At 28.6% G+C, this 13,815-nt stretch overlaps 3 protein-coding genes across 4 annotated transcripts; 1 reads left to right on the forward strand and 2 right to left on the reverse strand.

Annotated features, from left to right (window-relative positions):
- Positions 1 to 1,680: 1,680 nt before the first annotated feature.
- On the reverse strand, positions 1,681 to 5,657 carry LOC106790208. Its single transcript, XM_014754955.1, has 3 exons — positions 4,586 to 5,657; positions 3,149 to 3,273; positions 1,681 to 1,968 (listed from the first exon to the last, which is right to left on the reverse strand). Exons 1-3 carry the CDS (start codon positions 4,586 to 4,588, stop codon positions 1,770 to 1,772), a joined length of 327 nt encoding a protein of 108 aa, XP_014610441.1. The 5' UTR covers positions 4,589 to 5,657; the 3' UTR covers positions 1,681 to 1,769.
- A 91-nt stretch (positions 5,658 to 5,748) lies between these two features.
- LOC106790207 (transmembrane protein C5orf28 homolog) lies at positions 5,749 to 6,643 on the reverse strand. Its single transcript, XM_014754954.1, has 2 exons — positions 6,196 to 6,643; positions 5,749 to 6,114 (listed from the first exon to the last, which is right to left on the reverse strand). The coding sequence occupies exons 1-2, from the start codon at positions 6,484 to 6,486 to the stop codon at positions 5,782 to 5,784; spliced, it is 624 nt and encodes a 207-aa protein (XP_014610440.1). The 5' UTR covers positions 6,487 to 6,643; the 3' UTR covers positions 5,749 to 5,781.
- A 368-nt stretch (positions 6,644 to 7,011) lies between these two features.
- LOC106790206 lies at positions 7,012 to 13,578 on the forward strand. Of its 2 annotated transcripts, XM_014754953.1 has the most exons (15): positions 7,012 to 7,939; positions 8,031 to 8,184; positions 8,701 to 9,380; positions 9,440 to 9,616; positions 9,684 to 10,048; positions 10,137 to 10,406; positions 10,494 to 10,850; positions 10,948 to 11,191; positions 11,271 to 11,482; positions 11,559 to 11,697; positions 11,785 to 12,038; positions 12,107 to 12,272; positions 12,358 to 12,533; positions 12,652 to 12,711; positions 13,288 to 13,578. In XM_014754953.1, exons 1-14 carry the CDS (start codon positions 7,427 to 7,429, stop codon positions 12,668 to 12,670), a joined length of 3,726 nt encoding a protein of 1,241 aa, XP_014610439.1. In that variant the 5' UTR covers positions 7,012 to 7,426; the 3' UTR covers positions 12,671 to 12,711; positions 13,288 to 13,578. The 2 variants fall into 2 exon arrangements, with proteins under 2 accessions (XP_014610439.1, XP_014610437.1); XM_014754951.1 differs by lacking the exon at positions 12,652 to 12,711 and having other exon boundaries at positions 7,014 to 7,939.
- Positions 13,579 to 13,815: the final 237 nt, after the last annotated feature.

Raw genomic sequence — 13,815 nt, forward strand, 5'->3', positions numbered from 1 at the left:
ACTTACAATACTTTTCACTTTAATAAAAAAACAAATCAATTTGTGTGTATGTCTTTTTAAATGATTTTTAAAATGTATACAATATTTTCGAATATTATTATTAATATTAATAATTTGTGTTGCATAATTTCTGTCTCATTTCATTCTCGATCGAGAGTGTGTGTCCTACAATTTATTCGTCAAAATAATAAAATATATATATTTTCATTAGAAATCTTAACAAAATAGCATACTAAATAGAAAACAAATATTATCGGACGATAATATATATATATGATCGATGTATCATTAATTAAATGAATGAAAACGTCTTTAAAAATTGTAAATTAATTTTGAAAATACATCAGAAGTGGTATGTATGCAACGATCTAATAATAAATTAAAATGATTATAAGTCGGTTATCTGATTGAAAGAATTATTTATAAATATCTCGACAAAAATATTATAACTTATTGATACTTTAAAATTCTCATTTATATATATATATAACAAATAAATAGAATTGAAAAAATAACCATTACAATATGCCAATATTATAATAGTTTAAAAAAAAAAAAAAAAAAAAAATAAAAGAAACTTAAATCAAAACCCCGTAAAGTTATAATATTTTTTTTCGATTCTCATAACTAATCCAAAAACCAGAACTATCATAGTAACAATTTTTCAATCCCTGATTAAAAGACTGTAATTTTTCCTGTACATCATTTTCTTTTTCTTTTCTTCTTTATCTTGTAATACTATCTGGAACGGATTATACACGAAAAATCGTTATCGGCTTAATAATAGATAATTAGAAAATTTTATTTTTAATCGCATTCTTTTTTTCGTATGACTTATAATTACACTTATAATTATGAGAGATGCATGAAATTAATGGAACGGGAAAGGGGTGCGAGGGGTGGAAATTTATAAAAAGTTAATATATTTATACATTTTATAAGTCTTACTGGTTTACCAACTTGTATTCGTAACGAATTTCGTTATATTTTTTTTTTTATTTCTTCGTATTATTTCTTTTTTTTTGTTCTTTTCTATATAATTAACTTAATGAAAATATATATGTATATATATATGTGTATATAAAAATGCAAACAACGTTAGAACGATAGATAGATAAATAATATTTGGCAAATAACGTAATTATTTTTTCTGAGAGGAAAAAAATCCTTATAATTAAATATACATTATTTATTAATAATAAAGTGTACTTAATTAATGAGACTAGCGAATTCGTTGAAATTATTATTAAGAATACTGCAATCCTTAATATCTAATTTAATCTACGAATAATACGTATCATATATCGAAATTAAAAATCATTATTATTTTGTTTTTTTTATTTTCGTAACTTATCCACGTCGTTGACAAATATTATTTGCACGTCGAATTATAATTCGTATCGAATTTTGTATCGATGTGAATACGTACACATGGCGACATCTGATAACGATGTCGCGAATCAAAACTATCGATAAAAACTAATATGGCGGGAAATATTTGAAAGGCCGCTAACGTTATGAAAAACAACAAATAAAAAAAGAAAGAGAGAAAAAGAAAACAAAAAATTAGAAAATACGAACTTCTTAAAATATTATTTTACTATAAATAATATGCGATGACTCACATATATATATATATATATACATGTATTTTTATATATATATATATATATGTATATATATATAAATTAATAATGAATTTTGATCATGACCGCGCGTTAAGTACAAATTAATGATAATATTATTTGAAATTAATGGATCATTAATGATCAAAATTTCGACAAAGCCTCGTGATGATACGTTCCATAACTAATTTCCTTGTTCTTCGAATTAGAATCCTCATGAAGATTGTCGTTGCCGCAATACATAGAAAATCCACGACGAGATAATTCCTCGCCTGGCACGATTGTCGGATTCGTATAACAGAAATCCGCCATCATGTTCGTTTGTCTGCCCAATTGGTTCGACCTGAACAATCATCATCACCATTTTAGAGAATTATTTCGTAATCGTTATACTTTTTTTTTTTTCTAATACACATATTATAATATATCTACGATCGCACGTTGCGACAATTAATTATTACCAGATTCGGAGGAGTGTGCTAATTTTCTTCTTAAAAAAGAAAAAAAAAAAAAAAAAAAAGAAAAAAGTCAGATAAGCGTGAAAGAACAATCGTATCGCGACCGATGTAATAAAAGATACGCTATCAATGATTAATCGTCAACGTTATTAGCGAAATTCTATAGCGATGATAAGTCCGAAAAAAAAGAAAAGAAAAGAAAAGAATAAAAAAAAAAAAAAGAAAAAGAGAAGCGAACATATTTTTGGGCATTTTTATTTTTTTATATTGTTCTTTCTTTTCCCCCTTTTCTTTAAAAATAGTTTACACAATTCGTTTATATCTATCTAAAACATCTAAAATATTTCTATCTATCTATCTCTCTCTCTCTCTAATTTTCTTCGTACCTTTCTCGTCCTCTTGATTGGACGCGTCGTAGATCAAGTAAAGATGTAGATAATTCCGCCAAAATGAAACTCCGGGTATGCCACTAACACGACGGTTTTATAGTCAGATAACTATTTGTTATAATACTTTTTTAATCCCTTGCACTTTCATCAAATCAATTAAAAAACCGTGGTTTAAAAAACTATTATTTATATTATAAAATATATATATATAAATCATAAAATTAGTTTTTTTTTTTTTTTTCAATTTTTTGTTAACTTAATCCACTGTTGTAATTGACTCATGTCAGCTGTTTTCATTCACATTAGTTGATTTACCGTAGTAACATCTCGTATTTCAAAAAAGTAAATGAGAACAGTCTGTTAAAGTGGATTAAAATATCACACCGTTATTGATAAGACCGAATACTCTCAGCAACTGCATGAGAAACACGTGAATTATTAAAAGTGCAAGGGGTTTTTTAAAACGGGGAAAAATGTTTAGAAACGAAAATTTTGTTTTCTGTTTATTTTTTTTTTTTATTTCTAACCCCTTTTCCTTATCTTATATTCTATAAATAAACTGATCTCTCCCTCTCTCTCTCTCCCCCTCTTTCTTTCTCTCTGTGTTGAAAATAAATTTCAACTAAAAATAAATCACCCTTTTGAAAAAAAATAGATAAATATAATAATTACTTACTCCGCTTTAGAAAGACTTTTGATTTTCCAGTAAAAAATGGCAAGTAAACAGAACGTCAACAGATGTAGACCCAATCCGACCCCGCAGGCTATGTAAAAGTACAGAGAAAAATCTTCTAAGGTGTCCTATAATAAAAAAAAAAAGAAAAAGAAAAAGAAAAAAAAACATATCGGTATGCGATCGATCCGATCAAATCAAACGGAATCGGACGTGACGTCGTTTGATGGAATGAATGTGAGTTTATATTAATTGATCCAAGGCAAAACATTCTTGAATAACAAAAAATTCCTCGCGCATTTTAAAACCTACGCGTGCCCATCGACTAACGAAAGAATTTCTTCATGCATAACACACGCTTATGAAATCTCTACCTTCGGTAATTATAAGAAAGAAAGAAAAAGAAAACAAAAAGAAAACGTTTCGGACCATTTATAATGCGTCGCTTGCGAATAAACTTTTTTCTTCTTCTTTTTTTTTTATTAAACAAAACATAAAAAAAAAAAAAAATAAGAACAAACCAAACTTCTTTTTTGCGTGTACTGACCCTACTTGTTTGTTTTTTTATTTTGTAATATAAAATAATAACTTGCATCATTTTATCTTGTACGTACATATTTGTAAATAACAGTTCTCGCCCATTAAAAATGTCCAATAAAATTTTCGAATTCCAAGAATTTGAAGCAAAAAAAAAACCGCGGGAAAATTCGCCGTATTTCCGGTTACGATCGGCCACGCGAATCAAAATAAATACTCGTTCGAATTACGAATATTTTCTCCGTCGTTGCAATCGGAATATATTTTAAGAAATCTCGTGTTTTTTTTTTTTTGTTATAATTCGTAAATAAAAAAGCGACGTAGGTTTGTTTTATTATTAACATTTGTTCAAAAAAAAAAAAAAAAAAGAAGAAAAACAAAACAAATCAAAATCATCGTACAATAATTTCTATCGTAATTTTGTATTTTATTCGCAAATTTTCTCAACAAAGGGCAAGGATGATGATTCATTGAGATTCTACATTTGCTGTTAGGAGTTCTTGGAAATGGAATAATTCACGACGTAAACATTACCGCGAAGGAAAGGTATTCTAAGCATGGATTCTAAGCATGAAGCGTCTTGCATGGTAATGCACCTCTAATTACATCTCGAACAATGTCCTATTAATAATAATAATAATAATAATAATAATAATGATAGAATATTGATATCAAACGAATGCACTAATGAATTAATTAACATTGACAAATTTATCTTTCGCAACTCGGATAATTTTCAACATAAATATATATTTATACGCGTATAATATTCCTAGCGATAACAAGACACGCCACTGTTTTTCTGCATTGTAGTGTGAAAAATACTTATTAAAAAAAATATATATATGTATATATAGAAATATAAAAAAAAAAAAAAACATGATCAACGTTAAAAAAACTTACCATTCCAAATTAGAAATGATCGATAACAATTTTAGAGTATGTCGCGATGTGGTGACGTATCCTTAACGTGTAAATTGATGATCGTAATCAAGATATCAGTATCAAGCTGTTATCATTGACCTCGCATCCTCTATGATCGAGTAACATCCTCAAGAAATAATTTCTAAATATTTTATCAACTAAAACGTTTTTCCCTTATTGTTTCACACTTATTTTCAATATTCAATTTTCGAATAAAGTTGAAAACACAATATACAGATAAGAGAAAGAAAAAAATCAATCTCTCGTGAAGAAGTTGGTTGGAAGAACCATGAACTACTATTGTTATCTATCGAATCGAGTTTCTCATTTGATCGGTATCTCTTGGATTGGTGAAATGTCGTAGAAATAAGAGGAGAACTAAGCGGGACCACGCACGATAACGTAATAAAGTACGCTAACGGCGACGCCCGTCGTCGAACAAGTAACGCTGATAAAGACCCTCCTCCTCCGATCTCGGTGGTATCTACATAGTAGCTACCTTTGTCGCAACATACGGGAGTCATATGTTTACACACACGTTTGCATAAATGTATATGTATGTATATATATGTATATACATACACAACTTTATCGATGAACAATATATACGTGTATACATACAATCTCTTGTTGGTAGCACTTGTGTATAGCTGCAATATTTGTCTACATGCTCACACTTTCCTCCTACTTATTTTTCTTCTTACACCTTCTTACGTTTCTATTTGTTACGACTTAATTTATTAAACCTTCCTTCTTCACAATCTTCCTACACGAATCACAATTCTTCTCTTTAGTTAGTTACTTTCATTGCAAACTGTTATGTTATTTTCAAATTTCCCTTGTTATCAAACATATTTCTTGAAGTATATTTCAGGAGTATGTAAACAACGTGAATTTACTATTGTGTTTCAATGAGGTCATCCATATCTTTCCTATGTTATTTTTTCTTAAATTCGCTTGTTAGATTATAAATATTGTATATAAGAAATAGGAATTATGTCGTTGATAGAATTACATTTGCGATTGACATTTAATTTATATAATAAGATAATTAGTTTTTATTTGATGTTGCATATTGAAATTGTATGTAGTTGTTTCTATAAATTCATTCAATGTATATATTATTATTAATAAAATGATTCTTATTATTATCTATTATTATTATTATGCTATTTTTATACAATATTAATGGTCATTCTGTTTTCCTTAATATTTGGTATTAATATATAAAACTGCATAAGCCAATATAAGATATAAGGTAATGCCATAGTTATACTTATGTATATGTAATACGGTATAGGCTGCATAGAACCAAATGGACAAAACCACAAACCTCTTCTTGTGCCATCACGAATATGATGACTTAAGAAACTTGCAGAAATAATCCATGCAGACTCATTCAACGACGGAGAGTTTAAAATGATTGAACTCAAAATTAAAATGACCCATAATAAAATAGGAATGGTAGTACAATGTAGGAATGGTCTTTTATTTAAGCTTATAACATCCTAAAAGAAATGACAAGAATTAGAACATCAATACATTTTTTAGTATTACCGATAAGATAAATATCATTGAATAATACTTACACTCAACTTCCAACTGCGCGCAGTTATAAAATGATCAACATCAATGAAAGAAGATAAAGCGAATGAGAATTGTATACTATAGAAATTTTGTGTAAGTGACTTCTTTGATAAAACTAAAATTAATATCCATACTAAACCACCAACAATAGCATGAGTTAAATTGTCTAATATTGCACGTGCCATTGCATTTTCAACATATTTCAAACACATGTCACCCAAAAACGAACTTATACCTATTAAACTTGTTAATACTATTTTCAATATTAAATGCCATTTGCCATATACTACCATGTTAAATATAATAAAATTATTCAAAAATGTCTATCCTATTTATAACCTATCAAAAGTGACATGGTAAATCATATAACCTAACAAAACACTTATATCAAATAAATTATTACGAGGAATTAGCTAATAATCTATTTTTTTTATTGTTTTATCATTTTTTTTTTGTATAGAATAAACTGACAACCATGATAATACAAAAAGAAATAATCTTCGCAAGAAAAATATCAAAGAAATTTAATGAGACACAGAATAAGTACCTTTTTATTTTATTCCAATTGCAGGAACTTTAATCGCACTATGTTTCCACTTATGTTTGCGGGAAAGAGAACACAAAATTAAATGAATACATTTGATATATAATTATAATTTTACCTTAATTCGTGAAAACTAACTTATATTACATTTGTCTCTAAACGTGTTCCTTTTAACACATTATTTTTCGGTGTGTATAAGTATATAAATGCATAATAATGCATCATCCGATTGTCATTTGTTTGAAATTTGTATCATGGCGCCGTGAAGTTGGTAATAAGTGAATTGCTGCATGCGTATAGTAATTGTATGTTACCGACTGCAGAAAATAAGCGACATATGTATTTGAATACGAAACGATTTCTAGTGATTCTTATTTAAGCTGTTGGTCGAGTGTGTCCAGTACGTAAAAATCAAGCAGAAGATATTCACCGAATGCTAAAAGTCGTGCCAATGTGTCAGAAAAATTTCATGATCGCGATACTATATTCATATAATTGTATATAGCACTCTCTCGTGCATGACGTTTTATCGCGAGATGGTTCCTACGTCAAGTGGTGAGGTATAATTATAGGAGAACGGTGTTTCATCAAACCTTATTGTAATGGTATATAATAAAATATATCATTGCAAGGAATACTATATTTCTATTTACGGATGTTTATAATTGGCATGTTTCACGGCTGTGAAAATGGAAGTGGAGAGCACAGCCAAACAGAACGACGTTCAACAACGTTTAACAGATGATTCCGGAAAAGTAACTACTGAAAAAAATAGAAAGGAGATAAATATTGATAATACAAATAAAGAATCCTCATCTTATTTTATATCAACTGAAAATGTAGATGATAAATTATCTGACGTGGAAACTTGTAAATCATATACTAACAATTCCACGTTTAATGAACAAACATTGCAAAAGAATCTCACGTTAGATGATAATTCAGATATGAAAAATATTAACAAGGAACGTTCAGGAAATTTTTCATCTTTAGATAATAAAGATTATGATGATGAATGTAAGACTGATCCGATAGAAAAAAAGGTAGAAGATGATGATGCAAGTAACACCGCTCAAACGCCTCAACCACCATTAGTATTTACAATTGATTTTGGTAACAACAAAGAAGTTGATAAAGTCAAATATCAAAATCTTTTTGAGAGGTACAATGCAAGGCACAGGCGCAATCTTTCTACATCTAAGGTGAATACTACCTTAGCATGTTGTTATGTTTTAATGGATACAAGTAAATAATGATGATTGTATATCGAGTTATATTATTATTCATTTTTAGGTAGAAGTAGGTGGAAAGAAGGGAAGCGCGTTAATGTCTCCCAATTTGGTACAAAAGCAAAAAATTCCTAGTACGCATTCTGAGGGTTATTTTAGCAGTGAAGATGATACCAAACGGAAAACTGATTCTCTGACGGAAAAGTTAAAACAACTAAGTAATTATTTTCATTCTCTTTTCTTGTTTTTTTGTACTTTACAATTAATTCACTTAACTTCTATTTGATGAATACATTATTACCTCGCTTCAGATATCATTGAATATCTTTGTAGATAAAATCTGAATAAACAGAAATAAATTATCACACCTACATCTTAACATTTTACATCATAGTTTTTAAAGATCTATTTTTATTGATTGCATTTTTATAGTTAGTTATATATTTCTGTTACATACGCATATAAGAATACTTTTATAAATTTCGATTGGTATATCACATTTGAAGTCCATATTTGTGAAGCATGAGTCATGATGAAATCATCTTTACCTGTCTTTTTAATATTCTTCGCAAGTACATTCAATATGTCTTGAGTAATGCATGCCTATGAACGTATTAACAGCTTCAAAGTCATATTTGTGATTACTAAAAGATATCAATTTTTGTAAGTTAATACAATATATAATTAATTAAATAATATAATTAACATTTATATATATTTCTGTTATTTTACAGGTACAAAGTGCATTCATAGAACGCATTCTCTCTCTAAAAAATCTGATATCGATTTTAAATTACATGATACAAAAAATAAGCAAGAGTTAATGACAAGATCTTGCGACGATCAAACGAGAGATCCGAAATTAGCACGGCAAAATCTTTCGTTGGAACTTGATTACGGGTCAAAGTCAAATATTAAAGTATTTTGGACATCTCAGAAATCAGCAACTATCAATGATTTAAGTCATGTCGAAGCGTGCAATTACGATGATGATTCGAATGAAAAGTCATATACAAAAAATATAGAATACATTGCCAGTGATAATGCATACGATGATGAAAATTATTATAAAAGATCAATGAATAGCTATTCTCAAAAAGCATCAAATATTAATTATAGCTTAAACGATTATAATTTAGAAAACCCAAATCCAACTGATAGCAATTTGTCCAGTAGCGTTAGTTGTACCATGGATTTAAATATTAGCAATATAGAAGAAGATACGAATTTAGATGTTTTCAATGTGAGTAACGTTGATGCTGGTTCGGATGGAGCAGTAAGCGAAGCTGGAACGTACACCATTCATAAAGATTACACAGATGAAGAAAAAGCTAGGATGGATATTGATAAAGTTTTCAGTGTTGGCGTATTAACGGAAGAAGAAAACAATGAATCTTATGTTCATAGTTTCCAGGTATATAATTAAATAAATTTATATAAAAAAACATATTCTAACGAGAATTATTTCTATAGATGAGTATTTCACGGGATAACAACACATGGATATCCGAATGGGCAACTCAAGTTGCAGAACATAATTCTTTGCCTCCAGCAATTGGTGGTCCTACTGGTCGTACTCCTCCCTTAAGTCCATCAAAAATACCATCTCCAATCCATTCTAAGAGTCCAAGAATGGCACGTTATCGACATGTACGTATTTACAAATATAAATAGAAAATGATTAGAAATATACTTTTTGTTTTTAATTTATATATAGGAACCGAGCGATAACAGTATGGATCCAGAATCATATTTACGACTAAAGGAAAGAATAGATTTAATATCGAACCAACAATTATTAATTGATTCGGGTGGTGAATCTGATGAGGACACAAGCAATAGTTATAATACGCCACCACACAGTTCACAACGTACGCCTGTACATAATTCTTTAGGAAGGCGTAGTAGTTTGTCTGAATCTTTATTCAGAAGAATTAATACCAGTGATAATCGAAGAAGTGTTCGTAAATATTATAACTCAGATAAATCAAAGACTGAAGAAGGTGGTACAGAGCTATTAAAGAGTCCGTCCCGAACTTTAGCATCTCTTTACTTGGGAAGGAGAAGTAGTTCTTTGGACAGGTAATTTAAATAATATATTATTAAAATATCAATTTATTTTTTAATCCTTTTTTCTAAATAAAATAAAAATATTTATATATTATTACAGAAAAGATTATACTTCTGATACTACAGAATCAAACACGTCCAGAAAAAATAGTATGAAATATTCTACCAAGGATGACTCTAAACATACAAACAGTCCTGTTTTAAATCGCCTAAGGCCATCTACACCAAAATTAACAAACAGTCCTATTGTATCTCGTAAAACGTCATCGATGAAAATTATTAATTCGCCTATGCTGGAGAGAGCTAAACATTTGACAAAATCTACACCACAAGCAAAAAATATTGGATATTTTACTTGTGTTGAAAATAGGTATTAATAATAATTACATATAATTACGTATTTAGATTTAATTTTTACGGATGTTATATAATCTATGCTATATATATGTTTTTTTAGTCCATATATGTTAAGAAAATCAAATAGCGCTACAAATTATCACGAACGAAGTTCTATTCATAATAAAGAAATTTCTATAAGTTCTGGGATACCAAGAAATTGTCTTGAATTGCAACGACAATTAAATATACAAAGATCATCAAGTAACGCTAGTATTGGAAATTTAAAATCTCAGGCTATAGTGTCTCGACATAGTAGCTTCAATAGTAGCGACGTTGATAGAATTTCTGCTAGAAATAGATTTCTTGTTGCTTCTGATAGTAGCAGCGAAACTGGAGAACAGCAATCAAAATCTCCTATAAACCCTATTTCTTCTGGGATTAAATTAAATAGAGCATTTAGCATAAGACGAGCAAGGTATTGAAAAAATAATACATTTTGTATAATATATATATATACATTAAATAAAAATATCATTATGTACAATTTAATAATTTAATTATAATATTTATAGATTAAATTGTGAATCTGATACAACACCAAATACTACACCAGAAGAAAGACGTAGGAAAGCTCAGACCGATGTTAAGATTACATCAATAAATAAACAACAAAATTATCAACGTGGAAGAACAAGTAGTGTTGGTGCTTTCAGTAAAGATGCATTAAAAACATCAGAATCTTCCAAATCTAGAACACCATCTATCTCCAGAAACGATGCTGGTAGAGTAAGCATAAGAGCACCTAAAAGTTCTTACGTAAGTTTTATCAAAGTTAAGAGATATAGAATTTAAAAATAAATATAAATATATAAAATATTGCTATTATTATCTACAGCATGGTCCTATCGGACAAAGAAATGCACAGAAACCTAACAAGGAAACTAAAAATTCTGGTAGAAGTAATTCAACGCTTACATCAAAAGAAGTAGAATTTCAAAATTGGAAAAGAAGAAAAAGTTATGATCCGATGAAAGCAGCTGCAGAAGGAAGAAAAAAGCTTGTTGATGGTTCAAAAAAACATCATAGTACTGAAGATAGTTCTGGAAAGTAAGTGCTTATTGCAATAGTCAATGTATACAACCAAATTTATGCAGATAAGTATTAAAATAAATTTCTTTTTCAGTCATGACAATTCTGTATTACGCTCAGCTAGTTTTCATGGAACTGGTGGTACTCTTTCATTAGCAAACGAGTGGTCTGATAATGAATTAAATTATTCACAAGATGAAAATCAAGAACCTACTCCATGTAGCTTGCAATTGGTATATAACTATATTTTCAAGCATTTAAAAAAATATGTATTATAATCTTTGTAATTCAATACACATCATTTCTTTGAATTTGTACAGGGTAGTGATAGTGATCTAGAAACCTCATCATATTTACAAACAACTCAAAATGTTGTCTCAGCAATGTCTGCACGTATGGTAGTATATCATCCATCGTTAGCAGATTCTGACAATGAAAGCGATGAAGATACTAGTCAAAGTTTACATCAAAGTATATCAAAAGTAACACATCAACCTAGTGACACAGAAACTAGTGATGAACAACATGTTACCCAACCTCCAATTTCCAATACTAAATATAATAGAGCATTTAGGTAAATATATAATATCATTTTTGTATATTATTAAAAATTGTATCAATATGTATTAATATTTTGTGTAGTTTACGTAGGGCAAGGCTAGAACCACAACCATCAAAAACAATAAATTCAAGTATAACTAAGCCTAAAATTACACAGGAAACACGTGCAAAGATAGAACCTAACACTAGTATAAATAGAACTGATTCAGGACGTTTTAGCATGCGAGCTAGTAGAGTCTCAAGTGCTGTAAGTTTGAATTACAAACATTTATGTGTTTAATTGTCATTATAATATATATATAAATGTAATAACAATAAAACATATATTTTAGGGCCTTAAAGGTAAGCCAAAGGAAACAAAGAAACCAGTAACACCAAATGCAAGAGAAGTAGAAATGCAAAATTGGAAACGTCGTAAGAGTTATGATCCCATGAAAGCAGCAATGGAAGGACGAAAAAAAGCTAGTTTATCAAAGAAATCCACTACTAATGCAAATCTCTCACCAAGGTAGATAATTTGAAATATTTCTCTTTTTATATATACGTATAAGGAAATAAATAAAAAAAGAAAAATTCATTTCATTGTCTTATTAATCATATAAGTAATCATTTCACTATGTTGGTAGGACTGATAGCGATCGATAATGTAAAGATACACATAGAGATCTCTTCGATGCAAGCAAGTGGTACGATTAAAAACTTGTTTGAATTTTATGAGCTTATAGATTTTTTCTAGAGATGCTATGATTATTTCTATCGTAGATGATTTTTATTAACATATGACAATTCTCTTGAAAAAATCAATAAGTTATAATTCTGCTTCCTGATTCTGCTCGTTGTTTACATTCGTTACATCCAGGAATCAAAAAGTGTTCGTTATACAAATTATCTCTAAGAAGAATACGTTAATAGAATGTTATTTGGTCACTATCGATTCCTGGTCTATTTAATAAGCACTAGTTTGTTTCATAACACACTTATCTTATATATATTGCATATGTATAAAGTATAATATTTTGCTATTACGATACAAAATTGTTTCTTTGACAAACTAAATTAATGAAAATTAATATTTTTTATATTTATAATAATTTAATTTTTAATTTATCTTTTTTTCTTCCAGTTTCATATTAAACTTTGTTTTGCATTTGCCAGTGGTATTAAAAAGAAATGTTGTGTTTTAAGCAGTATGAATATTAAAAGCTTCAATTCTTGTTTTACATATGGAATGATAAATTTACTTATTGTATATTATTTTTTAGCCATGTAGCTAGATCGCAAAGTTTCCATGGTTCAGTGGGTCTAGGCAATGAAGACTGGAGCGATGAAGAATTAGCTATATCAGCGGATGAAGCTCCTCTTTACTAAATTCCTAGCAACTGTCTCTCTAGGATTAAAATGAGCAGCTATTGTATCGAAAGTAAGATAAAAAATCAATTTTTATAGACCTTGATGTACATAATTAAAATAACAGGAGCTTCTTTGCAAGAAGTTTTATGCACTCGTAATCAGTTTACAAAAAAAAAAAGAAACAAAAGAAAAAAAAAAAAAAAGGAAAAGAAAATATATAAACTGTAGTCAAACATTTTATATATTAACAATTTATATAGCCTGCAATATATGATATAGAGAGATCTTTAGCTTCATTCAATTATATAAACTTTTTAAACTTTTTATTAATGTAAGCACTCTAAGCGCATATTTTTCATTTAATTTATGTTAGAAAAAATTAAATGAATATTATGCAAGGCATATGTAGTATTTAAAACTTTGGTGCTCATCGTTAGAAT

This window comes from Polistes canadensis, unplaced genomic scaffold (genome assembly GCF_001313835.1).
Source record: "Polistes canadensis isolate GaletaPanama2010 unplaced genomic scaffold, ASM131383v1 scaffold_222, whole genome shotgun sequence".
NCBI lineage: Eukaryota > Metazoa > Arthropoda > Insecta > Hymenoptera > Vespidae > Polistes > Polistes canadensis.

Excerpts from the sequence above, each read along its gene's own strand:
- LOC106790206 (XM_014754951.1), top strand. The coding sequence starts at position 7,427 with ATGGAAGTGGAGAGCACAGCCAAACAGAACGACGTTCAACAACGTTTA. Across the intron at positions 9,617-9,683 it reads GAATGGCACGTTATCGACAT|GAACCGAGCGATAACAGTAT; the intron begins GTACGTATTTAC and ends ATTTATATATAG. Across the intron at positions 12,039-12,106 it reads AAATATAATAGAGCATTTAG|TTTACGTAGGGCAAGGCTAG; the intron begins GTAAATATATAA and ends TATTTTGTGTAG.
- LOC106790207 (XM_014754954.1), bottom strand. The coding sequence starts at position 6,486 with ATGGTAGTATATGGCAAATGGCATTTAATATTGAAAATAGTATTAACA. Across the intron at positions 6,115-6,195 it reads CGCGCAGTTGGAAGTTGAGT|GATGTTATAAGCTTAAATAA; the intron begins GTAAGTATTATT and ends CATTTCTTTTAG.
- LOC106790208 (XM_014754955.1), bottom strand. Across the intron at positions 1,969-3,148 it reads AAAAGTCTTTCTAAAGCGGA|GTCGAACCAATTGGGCAGAC; the intron begins GTAAGTAATTAT and ends ATGATTGTTCAG.